Here is a 16,615-nt window from a genome sequence, read left to right as displayed (position 1 = left end):
CCCCCCCCCATAAAAAAAGGTGGTGTTGCCAGTTAAAATGCAGACCAGTAAACAGTCAGCTTAGTCAGTGCAGCTTAGTGAAGTCAGAAGTGCAGCGTCTGCATATTTTCTGTAGAGGGACGCACTGCTTCATAAGTGGGCTCCACAAGGTGGCACAGAAATGAAAGGTGACTGCAAGCAAGGTTTACGATGGCTTCTGTTGGCAGAGCACGAGGTTTAACCCTAATTACTTGGTGTTTGGTCAAAGGCATGAGGACCTTTAGCAGTGCTGCAGAATCAGGGGTCTCAGATGAACTACCTGTGAATTTCATAGATTATGTTAATGGTTTCTGGCACAAACTATGTGGCAGACACTCAAAACAGAACCTGGAAAGGTTTCAGGTCAGGATGAAATATTTCAATGAAGCAGCAGTTCAATGATGGTGACCAGGTCCTGGCTTTGTTTTGCCAGTTGTAGGAACAGTGTATGAGTCTCTGGGCCAAATACTGTGAAACAGCAAACGTCAGAACAGAATGATCTCATATTTCTCCAGACCGCAGGAAGAACCGTTTGTCACGTTAATTTGTTGAGACCATATCATGTTTGTGCTTTATCTCTTGGTTCATCAGGCTCTGTAGACTCTCCTTCCTCAGCAACAGCTCCACCTTTGACTGCTTGGACAGCAGCACAGTCACAGTCACACATTTGTGTGGGGCAGGAGCACCAGGTGGATCTTTGCTGCACGGTCAGTTGAAGAATTCAAAAAACGTTTGATGAAAAGTAATGAAAGTAGCAGCCAGGTCCTCCTTATCAAATCCAGTTGATGAATGAATTATCGTTAAGTGTGACAACCTCTATAACATCAAAAAGAGTTACATCTGAGACTCGTTTAACATGCTATCAAAGTCCACGGCAGTACGACCAGAAAAAGACCAAACAGGGTTTGTCAACATTTCAGCTTGTAGCTCTGCAGCTGTTCATCATGCTCATTATTCACTTGGATTTTATTTAAAGATAAGATAAGATAAGATAAGATAAGATAAGATAAGATAAGATAAGATAAGATAAGATAAGATAAGATAAGATAAGATAAGATAAGATAAGATGAGATGAGATAAGATGAGACCATCACCAGCAGACAGTTGTAAACTAAACACAAACCTTTGTTTTGGCTGAATGCAAAGTTCCCGAAACTCTGAGTCTGTGAAAAGAGAACAACAAACGAAATCTTTTGACTGACAGAAAAGATACAAACAAAATAACTTTACAACACGAGAAGAAAGGGAGGACTGAGGCTGTAAATGTACATGAGGGAAACCAGAATAATGAGATGCTGCTGGAATTAATCCAAGAAGACAAATGAGACAGAAGCTACCAAAATAAATCAGGAAGTGACAAAAAGAGCAACGGAAACAGAGAATTAACAACACACAGAAGACAGTAGGACAGGAAGACTGAGCCTCTGGGACTTAACTCAAACAATTAGCAATAATTAGTTATATAAGGAGACAGAATTAAAACCAAGCATGAAAGCGTGAGGGGAAAGCTAAAATAAAACACTCAAAATGACCAGAAGAAAGAACTAATTAAGCAGAAACATACAATAATGAACACAACTACAAGAGTAAAGGTTAATGGTAGAAGAGGGTAAAGGACCCAGCACCATAACAAGTTTCTCAGTTATTTGATTTTGGCGTCATTTTTGTTGATGAAATAATAACACAATATTTCACACACTATGCAGTTCTGAGAAAAATAATCATTTCATTTCAAAAACAGACACGTTGGATTACTGTGCAGCCTACAGCACAGTAATCCCAGCTGGAAATGCTGCACCAAGATACAGCTGCTGCACATCTCATGAAGCTGTTCAAACTCCATAATAACATCTCTCCATCGCTGCAGCCGTTTTGCTCATAAAGCTACATTCAGTACGGTGCATGTCTGTTTAGCTGCAGAATAAAGGAGTACTCACAGACGTGCAGTGACGGTGCTCTGCTCACTCCACAGACGTGGACTTTGCTTTGATGACTAGTTAAACAGCAACACAGTTGTTTGTATTCAGAGTTGAAAGTCCTTAACTACAAGTGGAAATTCAGCATGCAGCCAGTCAAACAGACAGTAAACACTATTCAGTCACATGCTCAAATGAACAATGTTATTTATGTGTAATGAGCAAAACTGTGGTTTTTCTGGACAGTTACTCTTGAGTTTGGCATGTAGTGGGTCAAGTATAAAGAACAACACTCATGTTATCTGGATGTTATCTGTTTTTGCTGGACAGTACTGAGGCACTCTGTAAGTTGGGGGAAATGCCTTCCTTCTTGTAGTAAGTGCGCAGGGAAAACATACAATACAAATCAAAAAACACATCAACCCATTTGAATCAAATAGCAGCCTGGAAGGGAGGTGAACCATAAAAGGTGCTACAAAGAAAAGCAGATGCACCAACAATGTCAAAAACACACATTTCAAAGGTGAAAATACGGTTTTACAAAAGGACATCATAAACAACACTCACCTTTTCCATAACGTAGGGTTAGAGGGGTGTCCTCATTCTCATTCTGTTGTAATGCATTCGCCCTTTTCTTCATTCTCACGTTTGCCCCATTTCCTCTCGTCACCTTGCACACATTAAATAAGGACTTTCTACAGGGTGGGCCATTTCTATGGATACAGCGTAATAACATGGGAATGGTTGGTGATGTTAAAGTCCTGTTTGTGGCACATTAGTATATGTGAGGGGCAAACTCCTCAAGATGGGCGGTGACCATGGTGGCCATTTAGAAGTCGGCCATCTTGGATACAACTTTAGTTTTTCCAATAGGAAGAGGGTCATGTGACACATCAGACTTATTGGTAATGTCACAAGAACAACGATGGTGTGCTTGCATTAACTCAGCCAGTTAATGTGAGACAATTTGGATTTTCCAATTAACCTATCCCCACAAGCTGCATGTCTTTGTATGTGCCACTATTTTATTTCATTTCTCTTTTCATAAGATTAGGCTTAAAAGTTTCCTTTTTGACAAAGCTCATAGTCAGGGCAGGATCAGGTGTCCCCATAGCCACACTGTAGTAGGCCTATGCTGCTGGAGCCTTCCTGTGAGAGGGCCATGTGACACATCAGACTTATTGGTAATGTCACAAGAACAACGATGGTGTGCTTGGTTTCAACGTAACTTTATTCTTTCATGAGTTATTAATAAACAAATAAATGTTCCAGTTCTATGAAGCTTTGAGTATTTTGGATCAGTAGCTGCTGTGTTTGTTGCATCATATTGCTGTAACTGTTTATATGCTTTATATATTCTGAGCTAAGTTGATCTATAGTGTTACATCATATTCTATAAGGATGTTATGTGTTTGTAGACTTTCTGCCCAGTTTGACCCATTTAGCAGACGTCAGCCTGTTTAAGGCTCTGATATCTATTCTGTGTGACTTACAGCAGTTATGACAGGGTCTGATTTCCTCACCCAATAAAGGAATATTTCATATATCAGTCGACTGTTCATTCTATCAGACACAGTTATCACAGCTCCTACATTTCTTTTTACACATATATGTAAGCATTGAGCCACATTTAGTAATGCCAACATATTAAAAGAACAATATTTGTCTCTTATGTATTACACATCTATATATACACTGTCAAAGATACTTGTCTTTGAGTGAAGATTTAAGGTGATAGGAAAATAACTGCAACATAAATCTTTACTGAAGCTCAGTATTTGACACAATGTTCAAACTCACTGCTGTAATAACTAATAATGATTAATATAATAACTATAATATTGGCCATATTATATTTACACTGACTTTAGTCTCATGAACAACATCAGCTGATTGTTATTTACGAGCTGATCTTAAATGACTGTTCAGCACAGAAATGAAGCCCAACAATCATGTTTACAGTCCTGTGGTCTCAGCCTCAGATACTCAGCTAATCACAGCTCATGTAGAAACAAATGTACAAAATATGTTCTCCTTCATTTCTGTCACACAAAGCTGTATGAAACGTTTCCAGCTGTTAGTATCATGGTTGCTAGGCAACCTGAGCGTGGAGGCTAGACCGTCCCATTTCACAAACCTACAAGCCTCGCACTTCCGGCCTTAGCGGTCTTTGAGTACGCGGCCCTTGAGGACCGCTGAGGCTGCAGACCCTGAATTGGGATCCAGCCTGTGTGTCACAGAAATAAGAGGCTGCAGGGGAAGCTGCTTCTTGGGTCTGACACTGAGGGCAGACGGCTGCTCTGAGGTCCTTGCCTTGCTAGCATGTGAAAAACCGGTCGAGCTGTTCGTCTTGCTTCGTTAACGGGAATAAGTCTAAACCAGCGGGGCCTGTGAAGCGCAGACCCAACAGACCTGACTCGAAATTTCAAGTTATGGAGAATTTTTTATTTTTTGTGTGGTGGAAATGGGCATCCGTAGCCATGACCTCTGATTGGGGTTTGAGGTTTTGTTGAGGCAGCAAACACAAACAGTCATGGCACTAGGCTGCATGTGATGTCACTTACCTGAGCACACAAACATCATTAACGCCATCACGAGTACTGTTTAGTTTTGCAAACATTGTTTTATTAATCCATCAGTTTGTAATATATAAATTACTTTTAAAAATCTGAGAAGCAGCTGCACCAACAAGAAGAAATGAAAACACAGGAGTTATAAAAGCCTAGACTGTGTTTACAGAAGCCATTTACCCAGGAGGTCCACGTCTCCCACAATCCTTTCAAGCCTCCCGAAACGTATTCGTGTTTTTTCTGTTTTACTCAACAACAGTACGATTTTTGTTAAAAAAAGGTCTCTGCGTCTCCTGTGGCACTCGGTCCATCCAGCTCAGTGCAATGTCAGGGAGTTTGTTTGTTGTTGGGAGGGGCTACGGCGTGTGGCAACATGCTCACTTCTCCTCCTCATCACGTCTCACATTTCATTCGCAATGTCATCGAGCTCTCCTGCCGACAGGTCGCCATTAGAGCTGATTACGGTGCTGTTGTCCTGGTAACCAGGCGGCATGAAGGCCAGGCTGTAGGGGTAGATCTTATGGCAGGCAGCTCGATAGGCCTCAGCTGCCTTCTGCTGACCCTCCCCTAGCTGGCCGTCACGCAAAGCCTCCAGGACCTCGGCACAGATCTGCAGCACAACACACACAAAGTCAACTACAGTGGACACAAAGCTGCTGTGTGACGTCGCTGCGGACAGCATCACAAACCTGAATGCTTCGTCCAGCCAGCGACTCGTCCAGCGCTGTAGCTATCTCACACGCCATCTTATCAGAAGAAGGCTCCAGGTAGACCATCATCTTAGCGGCTGAGAGACGACACACAATGATTTCAAACAACACTGAACATCACGTACGAACTGACAGAATCTGAAAAGCAGTATGACCGCCTTTGTTATCCGACACAGCCAGCGCTCTGTGGCGAGCTCCTTTCTAGTTCGTTGTAGATGAAACGGTTCAGAAACAGTTCTTTTTAAAAGGATATTCTAACAGCACCTCAGGAGGGGTTTCGCTCTGTTCTCTGTCAAGACGAGCGCTTCGATAATGAGGTCTGAGGCTCTGCAGAGGCCAATCTGGAAATTTACCTCCTGAAAGATTTGACAAAATATGAGTTTTAGGGGTTTATTAACATTATAGCATTTCCTATTGTATAGTTCAAATATAAGAATTATATTAAAGGGAACACCGACCCGCCGGGTTGTAGAGCACCTGATTTCAAAATGTCTGTAAACAGCGTCTGTTGCAAACTAGCATCACACGTTTGTTGTTTTACATTCATTTCTATGGGACCAAAGTGATTTCCTGAGCAAATACGAGTACTCATATTTTTCCCTTTTTACTCTCAAACACCCTGAAATTCACAATATGATCGATAAACATAAATATGACACGATGCCGTTTTAATTTAACATGAACATATAACATGACCTTTGAAATATAAAGGATCAGTAGAAGCCCGTTGATGGTAAGGGGAGGGATCTCAAACGTTTTACAAATGCATACATGTTCAAGTGCAAACTAGTAACTAAGCTTAAACATGTGTGCAGTCATTGGTGTGCAACGTTTGAGGGCTAAGCTGCTGCTAAAATGTTCACTTACTGGAGACAACATCAAAGTGTTATTCCACGTTTCCTGGATTATATTTATATTAGAACATGTAGAGCTGTATAAAGTGCTCAGCTGGAGGAGACAAAGCTGTGTAAGAACAAGTCCATTTGAACATTTAAGGTTTGGATAAAGGCGAATGTAAAACCGCTTCACGTGCAGTCAAACTGCTTTGTGTTTGTATAAAGGACGGGGAGCACACAGTGCCAGGCTTGTTTGGTTTCGTTTGCTCGTTTGTTTCAGCTCTTTGACCATGTTGGTGCAAAAACATCATCTTAAACCTGCCAAACTTGTCTTCCACACTTAAACAAACGGGAACAAATGGCCAGAAGCAAAGTGCCAGAAACACCATTTAAATGGACTTTTGGCACTTTGCTACTGTTGTGTTTAGACAAACAGTTACTCTTCCCTTATACATACACCAGTGTTAAGAGGCTTAAAGTTACAGCGTACCAAGCTTCCACCAATAGTTAGAAAACACAACTCGGTTGGCTGCAATATGCTGACCCCCCTATCACGTGAATGATCCTAGCCTGGTGGGTAGGACAGGACAAACATGTTGTAGCCAAGACATCGAAGACACGACATTTGGACGGTACCCACGATGACCATGGTTGGTGCAACAGGGCGGCCCTTAGCGGCTGGAATCACAGTGAGATGGACCAGGGCAAGTGCAGTGGCACAAGTATTAATTTGCATACAGCTCTCCTTACAAACACTTCATCTTCTGACAACTGGCAGCCTTAAGTACTTCCAGCTGTCACAGACTAAACCATTATTCCACTCACAGGTAAATTCTCAAATCCCAACCTTCCACCACATTACACAATATATCAATTAGAATAAATAAATATATACATTTCACACTTTCATATTAACAGATATTTGACTTTAATCTTATACCAAAGCCCTTATTATAAAAACCCAAACATCCAAGCACAAAGACTGCCCACACTCCCTTAACCCACGGTCTCTCCCAGAACCTTTAAATGGTGTCTGGACCTTGGAGACAACACAGGAAAGAAAGGTGAGTCCTCACATCTTACAGTCACTTCTTTGCATCACCTTTAATTCTACATTTTTCACACACGTTTGCATTACTTCTTACTGGTAAAGCTTATTTTCTCTCGGTCACCGTCCTTTTCACAGACACCACCACGTTCCTTGATGAGGAGCAGCTGTGCAGGATCTGAAACAAGGCTACCAACTGCTTTTAAAATTCCCAAGAAATATTCAATAAATAATTAAACTTCTTATGTGCAAATCCATGGTTAAAGTGATAAAGTGCCCTTAATTAAGTGAAAGGTGTGCTTGAAAGTGCTATAAAATTATAATATAACTAACAGTAAGGGAGTCCTCGTCCTTACAGCCAGCGGGCGTCTGCTACGGTTGGGACCGGATCCAGCTCCACCCCAGAGCTGTCAATGCTGGGTGAGAAACATCCACCTTGAATTACTCTGGAGGAGGCTGTCGGACTCTGAACGGGGTTCAGGTTGGTCTCAGCTGGAGTACAGGGAACTACACCTGACTTTCACATTTTCAATGGAATAAAGTCATTTAATCACCATTTAATCATCAAATGTGTTACTGAATTATTGTTTCTGACCAAACCTGAGGAAGCAAAAATTAACAAAAGGAAAAACGACACTGATGAGAACGCGACCAACAGGCAGAACGGGCGACCGGCAAAATAATCGCTCGCAAAAGCAACGCCGGCCAGTTATTGTAATGGAAGTAACACTGAACGGTGTTTCAGTGCACCTGGATGAACCTTCCTTCAGTGTGTAACACCACGAGGAAGTTTTTCACTCATTTAATGCTGTTTATATAAATCTAAATCTCCACTGAAATGAGTTTGTTTCTAGACCGTCTCAATTTCCCCATGATAAACTCGGACGCTGCTAAAAAACCTGACGCCATGGCGAAATCACTGTCGCCATGAGAAGCATGCAAAGTAATAAGTCTCCTGGTCCTGTTTCCACTTTAAAAAAGTGTCAGGATAAACTGTTCCCAGTCCTGCTCACAGTGTAGAAGGAATCATGGCACCCTCAGAGTCCATTGCTCTAAATCTATCCCAGTGTCATCACTGCGACAAAGCCATCGGGCAACTTGACACGTGCTCTTCTCTTGCGCACTCCTCGCTCGCTTTTGGCAGAATTATTTCGATACCACGTCAAAGATCCTTTCAGTGACCTTCCCCCGTGTTGCCATATTTAGGCTCCCAGTCGACTACAACTGGTTTACCTCTAACCAATGAAACATTTTGGCGTTTATTTCCTTACTGGCAAGACGTCGTCTTCTCCTTCAGCAGAAGTCAACTAAGCTCCCTCCAGCACTCAGTGACACCACGTCTAAAATTGGAGAAGATTAGATATTCAGTGAAAGGTAACGCTGATAAATGTGATCATATTTGACGTCCCTATCATCCTTCTGTTCTCTTCAGTCTTTCTGATCGATGGATCCGATCTCTATCGATTCCACTCTCTCTGAGACCATGAAACGGTTCTCTATTCTAGTCTTTCGGCCTAGTTTTATATGATCATATCCCTCGTGTTCGCCCTGTTGTGTCACTTTTCTGTCAGTGATGTTTGTCTCCCTGTTTCATTTAGGTAATCCCCGTCCCATTTGTTAAGTATTCAGGTTTGTTTCAGTAGTATTCAGTTTCGTTGTCTCGTATCAGTTTCAGCTGTGTTCCCGAGGCGTTTCCTCTCTTTCAATCCCAAACCTTCTGTGCATTTATAGTTGCAGTCTTTGTCTTTTGTTTATCCCTGTTTTTCCTCCTTGTTGCTGTCCTATGCTTTGTACATGTTTCCATCTCTAGTTAGCTTGTATTCCCCAGTGTGGATTGTTTAGTTCCACAAACATTAACTGTGCAATTTCCTGCAGACGTGCACAGAAGCACTGAGTTTGGGGCTAAACTCCGCTGAGTATTAGCCTGTTAATTAAAGCATTCATGAGCATTTAAGGTTACACAAAGGATAAAGTGACAAAACGGCAGTTTTCTGACAATCCTGGATAAAACCAACAGAGATTTTGATTATTTTTATGCAAAAGTTTTCCATTTGCAAGGTGAACCAGGTAAACTTGGGGATGCATTCTTTGAGCTGTTAGTGCTCCCCACAATATCTGATGATTCAGCTTAATTTACATGCTCACACTGAGCTGAAAGAAATACAAACCATAATATCTTCCCACTTAGATAATAAAGCCAGTAACCAGATGCCTTCAACACTGGATTCTATGAAATGTTTAGCTGCTGTCCTACTTTGTTACTGCCAAAAGAAAAACTGGTTAATAGACTGAAATTATCCATCAGACCACACTGGCTTTATGCCAGGCAGGCACACGTATTTAATTTGTGTCACCTTGTCAACATTTTGTATGCAGGACAAACAGTGGAATCAGTCATTCAATGAAATAGAACCGTTCGACATGACGCAGCCTTTAAGTTTGGTTTTGGACCCACATTTATAGAATAGATTGGTACACATCACGACTGTATACAACACGTATCTGTGGATCGTATATTCTGAAGCAATTTTAATGTAAAAGTCTACATCTGCTAACAGAGAGAAGCCAAACTGTTGTTCATTGTTCTTGTAACAGTGTAACGATCTACTCTAACAAAGGTTGTCCCCTTTTCTTCCTTTATGTGCTACAGAACTACATTACATGCAGTTGAGATAATCTCGTGATGATATTCTCTGACATGTCTCTAAGTCCCCTCTCTCTTAACACCAAATCAGTTTCTGGTTTTTCTATAAATGGAGGTAAGCAGATGTATGCCGGTCTCCTCTTTGGTGGGTGTTACTTATTTACAGCCCGTCCCTTTCATAACAGCGATGGACGGGAATCACGACAGACAATCCAGAAGAACCTTCCACAGCTGGTTTGGCAAAATAAGAGAGCAAGCAAAGCGGGGCATCCATCCTGGTACGAGGATGTCAAATTAAAATAATTAACTAATATTATTGTTCTGCCACATTTTTGCCACCTATTTGGCCAATTCCTTGTTACACAGTGATTGAGAGTGGAAAATTACAAAGAAGTCAGAATTTCAAAGACTTGGGAAAACGGTCCACACTGCACACCTGCCCAGCGTGGCTGCGTATGAACAACTATCCCATAAGAATAAAACAACATTGCTTGCTGATCTCCATCACCCTACTCAAGTTAAATCATATTTTAGTAACAGGTTTGTTATTATTAAATACACTGAGAATCTGATGGATAGACAAAACAATACATTAAGGCTGCCAATATGTACTTTATGATGCTCTAATTTGTGGAAATCCTTTGAAACTAATTGGAAAACTGATCTAAACTCACAGTCTGCAAAAAGAAAGGCATGTGTAACATTTGGAATCTTTAGATAGAAAATACATTTGTGTCGCTCACACAATTAGAGAATATTTAGAAAATCCCTGCATCTGGTACTTAAAAATTTGAGATTATATATTTAAAAAAAGCAAACGTGCCCAACTCGACACCACGGATGAATAAATTCAATACTGACGCTGATAAGTCTCCTTATTCCTGTCACAGTCACGTGCAGTGGATGCCACATTACTCCACAGAAAGGTTTCATAACCCCAACATCTCACCCGTCTGTCAGAGATGCAAATCTGTCACTGGCAACTTGATTCACTCTTTCTGGTCATGTACAAAACTCAGCATGTTTCAGGGTTTTTCTGAAGCACATGGGGAGACCTGGTGTGACAGGCTCTTCAACATCAGTAAACAGGTCTGAACAGAGAAGTCAGAGAAGCTCATTTCTGACTGATGACAGCAATACAGAGGCAAGTTGTTGAAAATATCCTGAACTCTTAATAAGGGCTACTATTAGTCGCTGTTTGTTACTATTAGCCTCTATTAGCTACTATTAGCCACTATTAGCCTCTGTTAGCTACCATTAGCCTCTGTTAGCTACCATTAGCCTCTGTTAGCTACCATTAGCCTCTGTTAGCTACTATTAGCCTCTGTTAGCTACTATTAGCCTCTGTTAGCCGGTATTAGTGAAAAGTCTTTGAAGTGAAATTAACTTTGTTGGACTCTGATGCTTGGTGAGTAAACTCCAATATGGTGTGAGAATGTAATTAAACTGTTTATCAGGGGGAAAGTTTAATTTTTAGATACCAAAAAAAGGGTAACATTAGCTGGCATGATTTTATAGGGTTTATAAGCTAAGAGCAATATCAGCTTATAACCAGCTATTCTTGTTTAGCAACCTGCTGTCAGCTGCCCAGAGAGTCACATATTTAATCTGCTAACAATAAGTGAGTAAAATAACATCAGGACTACATTTGCAATACATGATCCTTCATATCTTGAGTCTAAAGGTGCAGGCCTGAATTTAAATTAGCACGAGAACACTTTGAAACCCTTCGTCTTTGGTGTGCTGTTTGGAAATTGCAATTACATATGTAATTACGCACCATGTGTATTTATGATCCTATATCCCTTTTCCAATAAACTCAAAAAATTAGCAACTTTAACTAAAATATGCTGAAAATGCTCAAGACTGAAGTGAAAATGAGTAAAACAGCAGCTTCAGAAAACACGGAGGACTAATGCTCCATCTTTATAAAGATTACAGCCTGGTTTCAAAGAGTGAACAAAAGATTTCAGCACACTACTTATTTTCCTCTTATGCTGTGTGTAAAAAATGTTTTTTTAAAAAGACTCTTTGTTCATAATAACAGACCTGTGGTCTGACCCAAAGCGGTCACTTCTAAAGATTCTCTTTCAGACACGTTTTCTAATATGTCTGACCCCACGGTGTCTGAGCCCACGGTGTCTGAGCCCACGGTGTCTGAGCGCCCACGGTGTCTGAGCCCACAGTGTTTGACCCCACAGTGTTTGACCCCCACAGTGTTTGACCCCCACAGTGTTTGACCCCACAGTGTCTGAGCCCACAGTGTCTGAGCCCACGGTGTCTGAGCCCACGGTGTTTGAGCCCACGGTGTTTGACCCCACGGTGTTTGACCCCACAGTGTTTGACCCCACAGTGTTTGACCCCACAGTGTTTGAGCCCACAGTGTCTGACCCCACGGTGTTTGACCCCACAGTGTTTGACCCCACAGTGTTTGACCCCACAGTGTCTGAGCCCACGGTGTTTGAGCCCACGGTGTTTGACCCCACAGTGTTTGACCCCACAGTGTTTGACCCCACAGTGTTTGACCCCACGGTGTCTGAGCCCACGGTGTTTGACCCCACGGTGTTTGACCCCACGGTGTTTGACCCCACAGTGTTTGACCCCACAGTGTCTGACCCCACGGTGTTTGACCCCACGGTGTTTGACCCCACAGTGTTTGACCCCACAGTGTCTGAGCCCACAGTGGGTCATAACATTCACCACCAGGTTTGCGTACCAGCCAGTCTGTGTGGGATGGAGTTGGAGTGTTGGCTCAGGTAGCTCTTGTTGAAGCTCTGAGGGCTGCTCTCTCCAAACAGCCTGGAGATCTCGTGCTTCAGCACCGTTCTCACTGCCTCTGCCAGATCCGTGCTCCCACTCACTGTAAGTATATAAGACAGCCCAGTGAAGCTTTGAACGGTGATACCCCGAGACAATCACAGCAGTTCACGTAGCTCACAGAAGGTCACACTTACCTCCTTTGAAAAAGCGGACAAGACACTGATGCAGCCATGGATTATTAGGTTCTATGTGAACAGCCCTCTTTATGGACTGTAGCATCAGCAGGTACTTCTCTGGAGAAAGACAGAGGGACAACGTTTTTGTCATTTTTGCAGAATGTAAGAAAGTCGAACTCTGAATTCCTCCATCTACCTTCATTTCTAGATGTTCAGGCTGCTAGTTATTATTACATCTCTTAAGCTTTCTCGTTTTCCATGAGTCAATCTCTTCCATCCTAGTGCTCTTCTGTGCCTTTCAGATTCTCATTCAGGTGACCATCATCTCCACCTCACTCTGGAACCAGGCCATGAAGGAGAGGGTCTAGTGGCAGAGCCCTAGCCCACAGAGTCATGTTAAGGTGCAGCACAAATTAGCAACATGGGCCCGCCTTCTTGGGGCTCACCACCCGAGTGAATTGGTTTGTGGTCAACAGTTGAGGCCCTTGCAGTCTGACCCCTGGCTACTGAAATAAGCTCGAGACTTGACACGTCACCTTCCTAATGGGCAGCCTGAGCTTGAAGGAGCATGAAGGTGAGAGATACCATCAGGTAGATGTTTCTCTGCACCTCTAGGTTGGGGAATGTGTCCGACTGTGCTTTGATTTGTGCCGTTGCTGGAGGAGATTCTGGAAGGAACTGGTGAAAAACACCAGGAAGTTCGATCAGGTAGCAGGACAGGATGTTTGACAGGCATGGTTTACCCACAAATATAGTGAGGGCACAAGTGCACTGCAGTACCAGCGTGGCATTTCAGAGGCCATGGACCATGAGAACTTCAAGTTCATCCTCCAGAAGAACTTCAACAGAAGTCAGAGAAAGGGTGGGGACATGGGAGTCAGAGCGGCATGCAGACTCATCTGCATGCCCTCACCCACACTTTCCCTCTTCATCTACAGAGTTAGACCCTGCAGCATCAAAGCAAACACTGCTCCACACTAAACCTGCACGTCATGTTACTGTGACAATAAGCCAACGATACTTCTGGAACACCTAGTATGGACTTGGGCACTGGAATAGCAATACAACAGTACAAACTGAGATGAGTCTTTGTGCTGAAGCCCGTCTCACCTTTCCTGAAGTAGATCTCAAAAGCCAGCAGATGAGTCTCAACCTTTTTCCGCACCAGGTTCTTAAGTGGGATCAAGAACTTGACTGCTTCATCCAAAGGATTCTCCGGCTGGAAGGAGGAGTTGTTTCATTAGTAACATGTATGACTGAGGGCAGCTGCACCAGCTGCAAACATCTGCCCACCTTGGCCAGTTTGTCTGGTATTAGCTCCTCTTTAGGCCCTCCAATCTCTTCGTCATCATCCTCCTTCTTCTTCTTCTGGTTCTTGAGCTGCTTTTCCTTCTCTGCGTTCTTCTTCTCCTCTTCTAACTGGGCCTTCTTCTGTGCTCTTCGCTGTTTATTGCGCAGTTTCTTCAGCTCCTTGTCTGTCAGATTTTCTATAGAGAAGAAAGAGAACACCAGTGTTATGACATAATGCAGTGCCTTATACTCCAGCTTTGCATGTCTGCTACGTCTGAAGACAGAACAGACCTCAACTTGACTGTGCACCGAAAGACTGGTTTTAAAATTTGATTTAGTAAACAACTCGGGCTTAACCCCTGTACAGCAGCGGTCCCCAACCCCCGGGCCTCGGACCAGTCCGTGAGTCGTTTGGTGCCGGGCCGCGAGAGTAGAGGCTCAGGTCTGAAATGTCTGGTTTTCAGGGTTTTTATCGGTTTTCAGCGTTATTTTGTTATCGTTTTTATCGTTTACTCTGTTTTCCTGGGTCTTTTCACGTGTGTTATGAATAAATCTTTTTTTGGGTACCAGTACTAGTTTTATTTTGTTGTGTTTATCCGCGACACCTTAAAGGCCGGTCCGTGAAAATATTGTCGGGCATAAACCGGTCCGTGGCGCAAAAAAGGTTGGAGACCGCTGCTGTACAGGACACCAGGCCAAAGCTTCTGGCTATGTGTGCAGGCCTGTACTGCAGAACACAGCCTAAGCTTGTGGATCGAGTCTGTGAACATATCAGATTCTGAAACTCAGAACTGTTAATGGCTTTTTTGTTTGTTTTAGTTCAGTTTTGTTTGTTTTTTACATTTTGTGCAATGTCCCAAATTTGAAAATGCTGTTTTCATGTACAGAGATAGTTTCACACAAGTTCTGCAGGAAAATGCATCCATTTTTGTTTTCTGAGTGGTATGAAAGTTACACATCTTTACAAGCAAAGACTAAAAAAGCCAAGACCCCCCACGAGTGTTCTGAAAGTTAAAATCATCTTTAACTCTTTAACAATCTGTATTTCAGAAGCTTCAATCCCTGCAAGCCTAATATCCTTACAAACAAACTAAGCCTAAATTTGCATTGCGACACATCCATCGGAGTATGAATGTGTATGAATGGTAGACAGGAAGAACTTGCCTGTGTGATTGGGTGAATGAGGCAAGCTGTGTAAAGCTGAGTGCTCAGATAGGGTAGAAAGATAAGAACCAGTTCATAACATCGTTAAAAAAACTACTTGTAAATCAAAGTCGTGCTGCGCGTGCACATAGAGTCTGACCCGTGTCTGCCTGGCTCTCCTTGCTGTCATCAGTCAGAGGTTTGTCGTGCAGGGTCAGGTAGATCTGTATTGCAGTGCGAGCAGCTTTGTAATAAAATGGGTGCTGCCGTAGGACATCCTCCAGCTTCAGCAGGTCCACGTAGGAGCGCAGCGTCATCTTCCTCATGCAGTAGGTGTGGAAGTCAAACTGGTCATCAGTGATCTCCACAAAATGCTGATGAGGAGAAGAAGGGGGCAGCTTTGATCAGCAGGTGATCAGAAAACTTCTGATCGTTATGATAACGTTAGGTCGTCTCAGTTACTTGGATTAAGACTTTGTGGAAATTAGCTGAACTTGAAAGGTAAGACTGTGCTGCAATCTGATGTTTTTGGAAATCTTTTATTTGTCTTCAAGCCAGAGATTGTCACCTGAACTAGAGAGGTAGCAGGATATTGTAGAAAAGGTTTGAACGTTTGTCGTTAGCAGTTGGGTGGAACGTGTGAATATGAACAATGAACTCACTCTCTCAATTTCATGGCACTTCTTCAGGGCCTCTCCGTACTTGTTCAGCGCCTTGTAGGCCAACGCACATTCTGTCTGGAACCACATGCACTGCATCTCGTTCAGGTTATCCACTGCCGACGTGCCTTCCTGAAATACACAAACTTCCAAACTTACTTTGTGCCACCAGAAGACAAACTGAGGAAAGTGATATGTGCTGGTGCTAAGCTGAAGCTGAGTAGCTGAAGAAAAGGTTTACGTAGACAACGAGGTTGGTGTTTGTCTTCATGCAAACAGACGGATCACATCTTTGATCTTTTCAGCTTTGAGCTGAACTTGACAGCATTTCAGTCACAGCTGCACTGACCCTGTACAGCAGGTTTGTTGTGTCAGAGCGATGTCTGTGAAGGGCATCGTAGTCTAAGGAGCTTGGAAAGAAAAGCGTCTGGACTTCTTTAAGTTGTCCCTCTTTGGGGGGTTACTCCCACGGGGTTTAAATCTGGGACTCTCCACCATGTGACTCATAGAACTGAAGAAGCTTCTCGGATGAGAGGTGAAACGTCTTCAAGCAACTTACAGAAGTCCAGACGCTTTTCTTTGTAAGCTCCTTAATCACAGAGTGATGCAAAAGGCAATGCAACACACACACACGCACGCACACACACACGCACACACACACACACACGGGTTTTTGGCTCAGAGAAGAGCTCGAGAGGATGTGGAGGGTGAAGGTGACGGTGGTCCCCGTGGTAATCGGAGCACTCGGTGCGGTGACTCCCAAGCTAGGCGAGTGGCTCCAGCAGATCCCGGGAACAACATCGGAGATCTCTGTCCAGAAGAGCGCAGTCCTGGGAACAGCTAAG

The 16,615-nt window shown here is 43.0% G+C and overlaps 2 protein-coding genes across 3 annotated transcripts in view; both read right to left on the bottom strand.

Moving 5' to 3' along the window:
* ugl (ureidoglycolate lyase) overlaps positions 1–2,574 on the bottom strand; it is an 18,135-nt gene extending 15,561 nt beyond the window's left edge. The window contains exon 1 of the mRNA XM_005751860.1: positions 2,502–2,574. Coding sequence (XP_005751917.1) covers positions 2,502–2,574 — 73 coding nt within the window. The remainder of the gene's footprint in view (positions 1–2,501) is intronic.
* Positions 2,575–4,544: 1,970 nt separating this feature from the next.
* LOC102195942 (N-alpha-acetyltransferase 15, NatA auxiliary subunit-like) overlaps positions 4,545–16,615 on the bottom strand; it is a 25,608-nt gene continuing 13,537 nt past the window's right edge. For both annotated transcript variants that reach the window (XM_005751849.2, XM_013915609.1), the window contains exons 13-20: positions 15,774–15,902; positions 15,272–15,485; positions 13,972–14,165; positions 13,789–13,897; positions 12,697–12,795; positions 12,459–12,602; positions 5,194–5,291; positions 4,545–5,114 (exon numbers count right to left, since the gene is read on the bottom strand). In XM_005751849.2, the coding sequence (XP_005751906.1) occupies positions 4,905–5,114; positions 5,194–5,291; positions 12,459–12,602; positions 12,697–12,795; positions 13,789–13,897; positions 13,972–14,165; positions 15,272–15,485; positions 15,774–15,902 (1,197 nt within the window). In that variant the 3' untranslated portion in view covers positions 4,545–4,904. The remainder of the gene's footprint in view (positions 5,115–5,193; positions 5,292–12,458; positions 12,603–12,696; positions 12,796–13,788; positions 13,898–13,971; positions 14,166–15,271; positions 15,486–15,773; positions 15,903–16,615) is intronic.

This window comes from Pundamilia nyererei, unplaced genomic scaffold (genome assembly GCF_000239375.1).
Source record: "Pundamilia nyererei isolate P.nyererei 1_Seehausen unplaced genomic scaffold, PunNye1.0 scaffold00330, whole genome shotgun sequence".
Classification (NCBI taxonomy): Eukaryota; Metazoa; Chordata; class Actinopteri; order Cichliformes; family Cichlidae; genus Pundamilia; species Pundamilia nyererei.
This window is presented reverse-complemented; position numbering and strand designations above follow the sequence as displayed.